The 13,495-nt window shown below is 37.3% G+C and overlaps 1 protein-coding gene across 1 annotated transcript in view; it reads right to left on the reverse strand.

Annotated features, from left to right (window-relative positions):
• Nucleotides 1–13,495, reverse strand: part of Kcnh5 (potassium voltage-gated channel subfamily H member 5) — a 273,990-nt gene that overhangs the window by 103,011 nt on the left and 157,484 nt on the right. The window contains exon 8 of the mRNA XM_021201919.1: nt 3,073–3,272. Coding sequence (XP_021057578.1) covers nt 3,073–3,272 — 200 coding nt within the window. The remainder of the gene's footprint in view (nt 1–3,072; nt 3,273–13,495) is intronic.

The raw sequence follows: 13,495 nt of genomic DNA on the forward strand, positions 1-13,495 counted from the left end.
AAACATTCCATTCCAAAGTTAGAGTGAGATGACTAGATTTTTTTTTTTTTTTTTTTTTTTTTGTCAATATCTTAAAGCATTGCCTTTATTTTAAATGGTGTGTGTCTTATTTTACCTGCATTTTAATGTTATGTGTTATATTTACTATTTACTAACTAACAAGAGGACCAGGAGGTCTGTGAGTCTTCTGTTCTGTTATTAGATTCTTGACTTACGTCACAGAAGTGGATATAATTTTTTTGTTTTCTTCTTGTTTGGTATCATATGGTATGAAGCACTTTTAAACATGGTCTCACTGAGGACGTAATTATTAGGAATGCTCACATAGCCTCTCCATGCCCAGAATTGGCTTGAGTCTTCTTCTCATCATATACACTCTCATCGGAGCTAAGATGCATCTGATCTGAGTGGGGAGGTCCCTAGCAGGCTGAAAGGAATCATTACTCATGGCATATTTCACACATGCGCAGCAAAGCTTTTATATTTGTCACATCAACTCAAATCTGCTTTCCTAGGTTTTCAAGAGCAACTCGAAGTGTGATTTGGTACCTTTACCCAACCTCCTTCTGACTTAGCCCTCTGCTCCTGTCCCTTCCCCTTCTGTGACAACTATCATTCTACATGCAAGTTGTCTTTTTGAGTTCTCTGACTAGGAGATGACATGAGTTCTTCTCATTCTAGGTTCTTCTAGGTCTAATTTCATTTAACATAATGTTCTCTGGCCCCATCCATTTTGTTTCATATGACAGGATTTCCTTATTTTTCTTTAAATGTTTACTTATCTTGACTATTGTGAATAGTGCAACAGTAAGCACGGGGGTGCAGACATATCCTTTGTATGACGGTCTCCTTTCACTTCACAGTTACCCAGAGTGGGACAGATAGGTCCTGTGGCAGATCTGGTTTTAGTTTTTTAAAGGAATATCCTATGCTCAATAGCCCTTGTACTAATTCCCATTCCAACAGTATATAAATGTATAAATGTTTCCTTTCTTCAACATCCTTAACAGTGTATGTGATTTTGCCTTTTTGTCACTGTGGCAAAGGTTCTGTGCATGTTTTCCCACTAACCACATATCAATGAATATTAATCAAGTTGCCAAGAAATATACTTTAACTGATTTTTCTTCTGTGGTCATTTACACGCATACACACAAACACACACACACACACACACACACGCATGCATGTATGCACACACATGACAAAAACACATACCACCTAGAAATGGCAAAGAAAGTATCTTGCAATTTGACTGTCAGGTGTCAGAAGTAGGTATTCTACAAAAAACAGTCTTCACTGATGCTTATCAAGTGGAATAATTCAAGATTGGCTTTTACTTCCTGTGTGACAGCTCTAGTTGATATCCCTTTCATTTTATGTTAATCAAATGGTATAGGAAAAATATACCTATATTTTTATAGGTATATTAAAATATATTTTGTAGGTAGACAGTGAGGAGACTTTAATTTGCTTTTAATGGGGAACTTTGGGTTCTTCTTTGCCCAAGGATAAGATAGATGGGGGTGGAGAGGAAGCATTTCCCATTCAAAAATAACAAGAAATGAGACATGAGATTAACTGGGGGGTTGGGGATTTAGCTCAGTGGTAAAGCGCTTGCCTAGCAAGTGCAAGGCCCTGGATTCGGTCCTCAGCTCTGGAAAAAAAATAAAAAGAGCGATAGAGAGAGAATAACTGGAAGAGGTATGTCTCTATTACTTGTATGAAAAACCAAGGGAAGATTAAAAATTGCTTATGCATGTGATAGAGAGAGGTTAAGAAGAAAATACGATAGAAGATAATATAAAAATTTCACTTATAACAGGGAAGTTTCATTCTGTTTTTTTTTCCCATTATAAAAATAATGCTTTTTGGTCATGAGCCTAGCCTTTAACGGCTGAGCTATCCCTCCAGCCCAAATGGAGGAGCTAGAGAAAGTACCCAAGGAGGTAAAGGGGTCTGCAACCCTATAGGAGGAACAACAGTATGAACTAACCAGTAGCCCCCAGAGCTTGTGTCTCTAGTTGAATATGTAGCACAGGATGACCTAGTTGGCCATCAATGGAAGGAGAGGCCATTGGTCTTGTGAAGATTATATGCCCCAGTATAGGGGAATGTCAGGGCCAGGAAGCAGGAGTGGGTGGGTTGCAGAGCAGGGTGGGGAGAGGATATAGGGGACTTTTGGGATAGCATTTGAAATGTAAATGAAGAAAATATCTAATGAAAAAGAATGCTTTTAAAAAAATTGGTCATTTTATTTATTTATATTTCAAATGCTGTCCCCCTTCCTGGTCTCCCCTCTGCAAACCCTGCATCCCATCCCCTCTCCACTTTGCCTCTAAGAGGGTGCTCTCTCATCTACCCACTCCTGCCTCACCCCTCTAGCATCCCTCACACTAGGGCATCAAGCCTTCCCAGGACCAAGGGCTTCCCCTCCCATTGATACCAAATAAGGAAATCTTGTTAATAATTGTGTGTATGAGTGTGGGAATATGTGTGTATGTGTGTGTGTGCGTGTGCATGCACGTATATGCAGATGCCCACAGAAGCCAGAAGAGGGTGTGTGATCTCCTAGAGCAAGAGTTACAGGCAGCTGTAAGCTATCAGACAGACATAATTCCAGATGGTAGCAAGGGCAGAAAGCTCTCTCAACTGCTGAGCCAGATCTCCAGCCCCTGATATTTTTAACTGGACAGCAAGTCAAAGGGAAAACTGAGAACAGTTCTTTTAGGAGAGTGCTTGCTCAGAGAGTTTAGCAGAAAATTACTAAGTGGTAATGAGAGAATCACAGGGGAATGGAGCAATGAGCTGTTTTCAGAAACTAAATTTCCTCAATTGAATATCATGACTGGTATTAATTGATTGTTAATGGTTGGTTGCTCCTCACCTTCTGAGCACTCAATAAATGTGATTGATTGCAATGTCACTTGCAAAAATTATAGTAACATTTATAAAGCAATCGCACAAGGGAATTGTGAATGGGAAATGTACATACATCTAAATATCCTGCTTAAACAGAATAAATAATAATAATAATAATAATAATAACAATAATAATAAAAACAACTATACCTTCTCTGTGTCGATGCCTTTTGACATTGACCATGTTGAGACAATATAATCCATCACTCGTTCACTAAGGCCTTTTGGGACCTGATATAATTTCAGGAAATCTCGAACATTATTCAGCATCTCATGGTAACGGTTGGTGTTGGCATACATTTGCTGGAAAATTGTTGTAACATTTCCAAAAATAGTTGCATAAAGAAGAGCTGAAATAAAAGAAACAATAGAAATAAAATAGATATCTCAAGTGAAAAAAAAATACATTGACTAAATCAGTAAATAATGTTACAGAAATATCTTGGTTAACTTCCAGAGGTTAACATATATGAAGGAAGTCCTGACTACACTGCTTGGTACCTGGGATGCTCTCTAGAAAGATTACCACAGAACAAGAGTCATGCACTCAGTGGGCATCACCATGCCAAACAACATGGAGATCCATGAAAGTGACATGAATATTTCATAAAGAATCAAGTGGTACAAAGTTATAAATTTGTTAAAATTTCTAGCCCCGTTCTATTTGCTTATTATTATTATTATTATTATTATTATTATTATTATTATTATTATTAGTGTGCCTTAGCATGTGTGTGTGTGTGTGTGTGTGTGTTTGAGTGTCTGTGTGTGCGAGCGTTCATGAACACTTACACACAACCATGTGTATAAAGGTCAGAGGACAACTTTGTGGCTTTAGTTTTCTCCTTTCACCGTTCCATTGGCTCCGGGATAGAACTCAGGTCACCAGGCTCAAGTGGCAAGCGCCTTACTCACTATGCCAGCCTGCAGCATTTCTGGCCTTTTGTTCCCCCAGCTCCACCCTCCCAAGGGAAGCCTAATCAACTCTCACTTAGAAGCGCACACTCCTCTCCCAGCTGACTCCTTCAGCTTTTGGAGTACTTCTTTGGTTGTAACTATTTTTTGACAGAACATCAGAACTACACGGATGGGGACAAACTAAAGTTCCACTTTGTGTAAATACTTTGTGTAGATACTCTTTGTGTAGAACTTTGTGTAGATAAGCAGGGGTGAAACTAAAAGCCAAAATAAAACTGTCAGAGGGGTGGAGTCATTGTGCTCCTGTCAGTACAGAAGGATGCAGACATGTTTTGAGTCTATTATTTTGCAATGGTTGTGATTTGTCTACAGGGACCTATGAATGGAAACGAGTGCTGTCTAGGTATGAACCTAGACTATACCGGCTCTCCTCTCTCTGGATCCAGTCAGTCTGCTAGCAAGGACCTACTGTGGGAAAACTTTGTAGAAGTCACTAGGTTCAAACCCCAACTGAACATGCATCCACAGTTTTATCCTGTATCACCTCCTCCCCATCACTTTCTTATAAGCAGGAAACACTGTTGAAAACAGGTGGCACTGGACTCTGATTTTCCATAAACGTCATGTAGCAAGTGCAGATGACAGATAGAAGTAATCTCTGCTGATCCATGATCCATGATCCATGATCCATGATCCATGATCCATGATCCATGATCCATAATCAGCAGAGATTACTTCTATCTGTCATCTTCCAAGCACTTGAAGAAAAAAAAAGGATCACTTCTTGAGTGAAAACATGAGCTATGTGCCTTTGAAGTTTCACAGTCAAATTCTGTCAGATATAAATAATGTAAAATCCAGCTAGCAAAGCAACTTTGGATCCTGTCTATGTTTTTAGTGGGTGTAGAGGGTCATTGTTTCTCTGAAATCAGATGTTCTCCTCTGAGTGTAACATGTAATTCCACACCATAGGCAGTTGTTTTATATAGTTTTTACTTTTTTGTTGTTATTTAGGGATTTGAATAACAGAGCAGGATGATTTTTTTTTAAGTATGTGGCTTTTAATTAAAAATGGGCAGAAATATTTCTAAATTGGGACTTTAAAACTTAGAATAATCCAGCTGGGTGTGGTGGTGCATGCCTTTAATCCCAGCACTTGGGAGGCAGAGGCAGGCAGATTTCTGAGTTCTAGGCCAGCCTGGTCTACAGAGTGAGTTCCAGGACAGCCAGGACTATACAGAGAAACCCTGTCTTGAAAAACCAGGAAAAAAAAACTTAGAATAATCCTATTTAAAAGCAACACCCCATCCCAAATAAAAGTAATCATGGACATGATGTCCCCTGTCCATCACTGTTGTGCTTAAGCACAGAAACAGCAACAATATGAACAAATTAGTAATAGAGAATAATCATTTATAATATGCAAATATATGTTTTCAGAAAAGAAACAAGCAGAGTGAATTTTTTCAAAGAAATAATGAATAATTACACATTAATGAGACTGTGCACTAATTATGTTCTGTGATAATTCCCACTTTTTAAAACTTGTCAGTCATCATAGGATTACCTATTCTTTTTTTTTTTTTTAAGGGATGAGAGCACCGGCAATTTTGATGCATTTTCCACACTGAGCAAAGTTTGTTTCAAGCTTTTCTGTAAATGCATTTATTTTTCTGAATTGTAATTGCCAATGTTTATGTAAATTTTGCCTAAACCTTAATTTCTCTTCTGAATACTTTCCATATCTGGTCTTTGCCCTTCCTTTTATTATTTTACCTCACAAAGCTTAACCTCAGCACAGACAATATTCTGCCCCCAAATTGCTACACTGAAGGAGACTGATTATCATTGCATAAATATTATCTCCAAATAAGATTTAGGATTACCTATTCTTTATGTGTAATTAGCCATCAGATCTTAAATTTCTACACCAAAGCCAATGCCCACTTCTGGACCTGTCCTGCTGCCAGACAAAGACCTGAAGCCCCAGTGACACATATCTGTATCCTGGACATTACCTCTCTGTAGCTTAAGGGGTGGCAAGGCGAGAATACACCACCCGTAGACTACATAGTCATATGGACTATGACTCTAGGTTGCATTGCGATGCGCCCCAGATGAGTTTGGACTTTGGATACAATAGTATTGTAACATGGATGCCTCATGGGAGCTTATGAACAGTCCCCTCAGTATGGGGTCCAGAAAGAGACAGAATAATCCTGTGGCTTCTGACTACACATCGATAACTTTGGATGAGGTATCTGGGTTCACCTCAACCCTTGAGAGATTGGAGTACTCCAATGTAGACTTAGCTAACCTGAACCTAAGTTCTCACACTGCTGAAATAACTGCAGCCACAAAGAAGATGCTAAACTTCTGAGACAGACAAAAAACAAAGTCACATCTTCAACTAACAACAATGGACAAATGAAGTGCCAATAACTGACTATGTAGTAATCAATCTATACACAGCCATGGAATTTTTTTTTTTAAGCCTTTAAGGAAATTGTGCAAACTTCAAGGAAACATAGAGTAACAACTCAATATTTTATCAAAGAAGACTAAGGGGACTGTAGTAACTTAAACATTAACATAAGGTACACAAAATATAAAATGGATAATAGAATAAACAATTAGCGGACTCACAACAGACTATCAAGGGAGAAGAAAGAAATAAGAATGAAAAACAGAAAAAGTTCACAGTGGCTTTGGGACAGACAGCACTAGAAGAGCAGCCACTTGTGGTGTGGCATTCAAGAGAGTCTGTAGATTGTTAAAGAGAGAAAAGCACACTCAAAGTGACAGTAACAGAAAACTGCCCAGTCTTAAATGGAAAAGAAAGTAAAATATTGGTACATGAAGGTTAATGTCACCATACTTGGGTTCCAGGGTCACCATGATTGATTCAATTCAATGAAATCTATTCCCAAGACAACTCTCAGAGTTTCAATGCAAAGAGAAATTCCTTGAGAATGCAAGAGAGCAACACACACACACACATAATTCGCATAGGCATATATGCACACATGCACACACATATACACATACATACTTGCACACACATGTTGCAATTATCTGCTTTCAGTAGAGACACCATAGGCTAGAAAAGAAGTAGTATGATGAGATTATCACACATGCCAGGCAATGTTTCTCAACCAATGGGCAGCAACGTCCACAGGGTTTGCATATCATATATTCTGCATTGATATTTATATTACAATTCATAACAGCAACAAAATAACAGTTATGAAGTTACAACAAAATAATTGTATAGTTGGGAGTTATCACAACATGAGAAAGTGTATTACAGGGTCACATCATTTGGAAGGTTACAAACCACTGTGCAAGGAGAAAGTAAGCTATCAGTGAAGACTACGATACCTAGCAAGGCTGCAGTTCAGTGATAAAGATATCCTCAGACAAACAGAAGCTGGAAAAAAAATATCACTTCCTGACATGTACAAAGAAAACAGAAAAGAAAACCAAAGTCTTCAAATAGAAAAGCTGCTAACCAGCAAGAATATACTGGGCATTTAAAACTCATTAGTAAAAGGAGCTACACAAACTAAAAACACCCTAACACATAAACACAGTACATAAACCAGTTACATCTAGCATACACACAAAAAGCAGAGCAATCAAAATTAATAACTACATTACTATTTGAAGTAGGCAATATAGAAAGATGTACAACAGGACATCAAAACTCACTATAAGAAACAGGTAAATATAAACATAGTGGGTTTTTTCTCTTTTCTCCTTCTTTATCCTCTTGCTTCTTGGCGCATTTTATGATCGGTGTTTACACCACTCTCATTTCAAAAAGCCTTACAAAAAGCCTTACTTTACTCAAATAGGTTCTTTTTTTTTTTTTTTACGTCCCACTGTAGCCAAAGCAAAAACCAATGACAGACTAATAATAATAAGCAAGGAATCAAAACCTCCTCTTAGGAAAAAATAAATCACTAAAGCATAATAAAGAAGACTACACAAGGAGAAAGATATTAGAAAAACTAAGAACCAGCCACAAAATGACAGAAGCAAGATATTACTTAATAATTATGTGAAATATAAATAACTTAAATTCCCCACAAAATATATGTGAAGAGACTGAGCAAATAATAAGCAATATCCAACTATGTGCTCCTTGCCACAAGTGACCACATGCTTAATCTTTTCTACCCTGCCAAGCATCTATCTTCTCTTTGCTTCATCAGTATCCTCTCCTCCTCTGCTTAAAACCCCATTCCTCTCAGGGGTTTTCCCCTGACCACACTGGCTGAACATTCTCTTGCACCAGTATTCTCAAGATCCCTGACTGAAGCATCATTATCTCTCCTTTAATTTATATTTATGTGCTTATTTATTAATTATTCATCTTCCACACTAGGGAGGTAAAGTCTACAAAATGAACATAGGCCTTTTCCTTTACCCTCATTTCTATATTTCCCCCAAAGAACATACAGTTCCCCAGATATAGCAGCTGTTTAATATTTTTCTAGTAAATTCTATCCTACAAATAAAAAACCAAACAAACAAGAGAGAGTTGGTCAAGAAGAAAAGTTTTATTTGGCCTAGTCACATTGACATAATAAATAAATTGGAAAGCCCCATTGCTACTTAGCAAACGTAAACACTCAGCATGGAGATGGCTCCATCTCCAGCTGTGTGGAGATATATCACACTGTTTTTCTCTCTCTGAGCAGAGATACTCAATCCCATAGTAATAATGACAAGAAGATATGTGACAATTTCAGAAATATGTTTTTATATAATTTTTGTGGTCTTTTAGATATAACGCAACTGCTAATTTTGGAATCCTTGGTCTTAATAATCTTGGCCTATGTGTTAGTAAGTGTCTTACATAAAGTCTTACTTTTTGCTTTAGCCATTACAAAAATATTACTGTAGAAAAAATTATAAATGATTAAAGACAGTGATAAATACTTGGATACCCTGTCATCCAGAGGCAGAGTTTCTTTCCCCTTAAATATTGTCATACCCCAATGGTATGTGTTGACTGTGGCTTCACAATAATATCTAGGTCCAAGCCTTGAAAAACTAGGTAATTCTAGTATTTCATTATTTAAGCATCTCTGAAATTTTAGTTGCCATTTCATGAGGAAGCTAAAGTCTCCTAGCTACATCTTTATAGAGAGGAATAAAGAATCCTAGCCAACAGTCTTGACCTTAGACCAAATAATTTTAAATATCCATATGAACATACATTTATGACATTTAAGATTACATCTAATCATCAGTTTTCAGTGTATTCAAGATATGAAAGATGAGGTCACTGAACTGTAGTTGTATGTACAGCACACTGTGTAACTGCATCAGCTTAGCAGCTATTCTGGTAAGACAATTAAAGGGTGGCTTTCTCAGGTCCAATCAAATCATTCCAGTCAATACTAAATGAAATAGAAAAAAATTCATGTCCCCAAGACCTCCATAAGTCACAGATTCATGACATAATAAATTGTAGTTCTTTTTTAAAATCCACTAATTTTGATTAGATATGCAACTATAATAATTTAAACAATAATAAAACAGAGTAGCTCTCAGTTGGAGAGAACCTGGGACAGGAAGGTAGAGAGCCTCTTGCCCTACATGTCATTGTGCCAGAGAGAATTTGTAAACAGAGCTTTTCAACACTAAATATGGTTTTATGCTTTAACATAGAAAGTACCCATTCTCCTTATAAAGTCATAAGTGAGTGCTTAATGTTTTCCAAAAAATAGATATAGATTGGGTAGATCTCAGAGGAGTTAATAAAGAAACTGGGAGAGAATATGATCAAAATAACATGTATGAAATTCTCAAAGGATTCATGCAAATATTTTGAAAAAAATTGAATGATGCCAGTATAAGTAATGCTGAATATCAGTATTCACTTAAGAACTGTTCAATTTACTTTATTTTTATGGAGTAAATATTATATAATAGCCAGTACTAGACCCTGGGACTAAAGTTTAAAAAGATATATTATGTTTTTAGGGCTAAAACATTTGTCACTGGACAACCAATTGGGGTACCCTTCCCTGGGGAAGAACACCTCTTCACTCCCAAAGCTGCTGGGTTGTCTTTAGTTCTTTATGTATGATTAGCTCCTCATGGGCTGTTCCCTGTCTACTTTGGAATGTTCAATGACATTGAACATTGTTCTGTTGACATTTGGGAGGTCCTGCTGGTGAAACTATGGATGTAGCTTCGGACCTTACTATGACACACAGTATCCCGGCAAATTCCCTTATCCTCCAGCTCTTACTATCTTTCCATGCCCCCTTCCACATTGTTCCCTGAGCAGTAGATGCAGGAATGCTTTATAGATGCATCATTTCCATTGGGCATACATATACATATACGCATGCAATAACAATTCATGAAAAACAGGCCATGAATTTGAAGTGGAGTAGGGTGTGTCTATGTAGGGGTTTGAAGAGAGAAGGGGGAAGGAGAAAATGTTATAATTATGTCACATTCTCAAAAAAACATGTATTTGAAATATGCCAAAAAGGAGATTATCAGCTTCAAAGAGTGTGTACAACTTCCTGTAGTTAAATACTAATCTTAATTATCCCAAACCACATTTTTGAAAATGTGAAATTTGAAAGATTACCTTTTAAAAATAATAATATAATAATAAGTATACAAATAAACTTATAACCATTCAAAGCATATGATCAGTAGTTTATTTTTCAGAACTGAATAATTTGTAGACAAAAGAAAAATCTATATTCGAGCAATTAACTGCAGAAGCCTCCACTAGTGAGTTGCTAATGGCAGCAGATAAAGTCATGATGTCAGGGAAGGTTCCAAACAAAATACATTCTGCATTCATTCCATTCTGTTTGTTCTTGGGGCAAGCTGCACTCACTAAGTTCTTAATAACAAACTTTTCTTTGTGGACTCCTTTGTGCTTATTCACAACAAACATCAACCCTGATTTTTTTCTAACTATCTTCCATTAGATGTGACCATTGACCTTAGATGGAGTTACCTAAAATACTGACATGTAAAGGCAATTCTGGGGATCGTAGTTTAACCATTATTTGCTTCCTATTAAATTTCCTGAAGCCCACCTTTATTGACAATATTTCAGAGGTGAAAGAATGAGACACATCAATGTGTGTGGTTATTTGTGTGGTCCATTAGAGCTATTGTATTGGCTCTTTGTGTTTGATAAAACACAAAGGTTCTTATTCAAAAGTTTTTGGTGCCAGGATGGCTCTCTTCCCACCTCACCTCTAAAGGTCCCTGTTTTCCTGGATCATCTTTTCAATGAACCATTAACATAAGACCTCTCCAGACCTTCCAATATGAGGCAGACATTGTCTTTCTCTGGTCTCCATTTAGTCTATGCTCCATGCTAGCCAGAATCTGTACTGAAGCTCTTGTGTCTTAGAAGTGAATATCATTAAGTACTTTGTGTTGTGTGCTGACTATCGAAAGGTATTTAAAACCTTCAGAGATACTGGGATTTTGAGAAAGGAATCCAATAAGGTAATACAAGCTGATGAAAAACTATTTAAATGAAAGGTCCACTTGTAAGAGAAACTGGGACAGAAGAGAGGTCATTCTATTACATATCAAATTTTAGCATAAGGTTGGAAAGATTTCACAAGCTTAGAGCTGATCTTGTGTTTATCATAACAACCAACTTCACCAAAAAAGTCCTAGTAACTAGCATTGGTCTCTATATCACTAAGATGCTACTAAAGTTAAAAAGAAAGCCATAAACCTACCCTTATCATTTACTAACGTTATATCAAAGATAGAAGGGGGAGTGAATCAGAACGAAGTGGGGAAAAGATTTTAATTAAAAATAAGAATTCTAAAAAAAAAATCAAAGAAAGCAAAATGAAATACCAAAATTGTTTTTCTCTCCTGTGTTTTCTTCTTCTTTTATGCCAAGTAAATCCATTTTCATTATTCTCTCTAATCCACCAAAATATGTGTAGACTTTTTTAAAAAGTAGTATACCACATTTGCTTATACAGTTATAGATTTTATAATGTTGATTTAAAAAAACTAGCTGAATAATATATTGGTTTCACCAGTTCAGAGCATTTCTAAGGGGTTACATATGCAAATAATTCCTAGATGTATCAATTGTCAGGCAGCCAGAAGAACTGGGAATTAAAAAAGAACTGGGAATTAAAAACTGCATGTTATTAGACTGGTGTGGGGTTTTTTGTTTTGTTTTTGTTTTTTAATCAACAAAGTATTTGCTTTGTAAGCACATAGACCTGAATTCCCCCTGAATGACCTGGATGAAGCACATATTCCCAAGAGTTAACAGAAAAATGCTGGATATGGTGCCATGAGATTATAACCCCATCACTGGGGCAAGGGAGTATATCGGCAGATATAGGAGTATATACAGGAGGATACTTGAAGCTCATTGGCCAGTCCATTCTAATAGGTAAGCTCTAGCCCAGTGAAATTCCCTGTCTCCAAAGAGGTACATGGAGTTCCTGAGAACTATTCTAGTGGCTGTCTTCTGGACTCCACAATTATGGACACACATATATGCACACCTGCACACATACACACATGTGTCTGCACAAATACTCTTACACACAGATGTGCACAAAAATAAATAAATATAAAAATATACATTACCTTTAGAAACCTCTAGCTGTTTCTTAGTGTCAGACTCTTGCCCCTTCATCTCTGTTTTGTATACCTCTCCTCATCCCGAGCTCTCCTCATAGCATCTGCTTCACAGCTTTTTATATCACACCCTCAACTTTATTAATTGGTATATGTTGGTCAAATACCCTTTTCATCTGCACTTTTTCATAGACATTGCTGAGGCATGGGGGAGAGTGGTTTGGAGCTGCACTTAGAGTAGTGACTACAAGTTGTTGGTAAATTATGGGCCATCTGTGACTATCTGGGCAGTTGTGAACATCTGGGCAGCTGTTATCAAGGCAATAGGACTAATGGTGGTTTTTCTCTTAAAGAATTTTAAGTTTTAAAATCCTTGGAACTTTTTTGTTGTATGTATGCAATTAAGTTCCAGGTAGAGAGCATAGATACTATTAGAGAAGATTCAGGTACAATACACGTAATAGAATCAGCACAAGACACCTGAGAGTTATGATAGTGATGGCACTATCATTGCTGTGCTTGCTCTGTGCTTTATGCATCTCTAAAAATGCACACCATCTCCCTAAGTCTTCATTATATTCTCATTGTAAATGCAGGGAACAGATCCTGGAGGTGAATCTGACCCAAGCCAGAGCTTAATCAGAGCTTCAGTTTCAAGAGCTATTCAACCCAGCACTCATAGCAGCTTCATGGTTGCAACTGAACACAATTATGCTCCCAGCTCCCCAGAAAACCACAGGTAACACCGGCACTTCTATCCTTGAAAGGGCTCAGAGTTCTCTCACATGAACAGCAGGTTTCAAAGAAGAGCTCTCAGGAACTAGAGTGTACACAAACCAGAAACAATGTACATCCTTTAAATGATACCTGTCAAGAGATGACATGAGGACCTCACTGGGCTGGGCTGGGACACAGCAAGATTTTATGTCTATTATGGTTCCTACTTTCAAAACAAACAAACTGTGGAGCGCCGCCTCACATAGCCAGCCTCACATAGCCGTTACAGCCGTTGCTGGGAGTGATACTATGTTGCGCATGC

Source organism: Mus pahari, chromosome 7, assembly GCF_900095145.1.
Source record: "Mus pahari chromosome 7, PAHARI_EIJ_v1.1, whole genome shotgun sequence".
Lineage (NCBI taxonomy): Eukaryota > Metazoa > Chordata > Mammalia > Rodentia > Muridae > Mus > Mus pahari.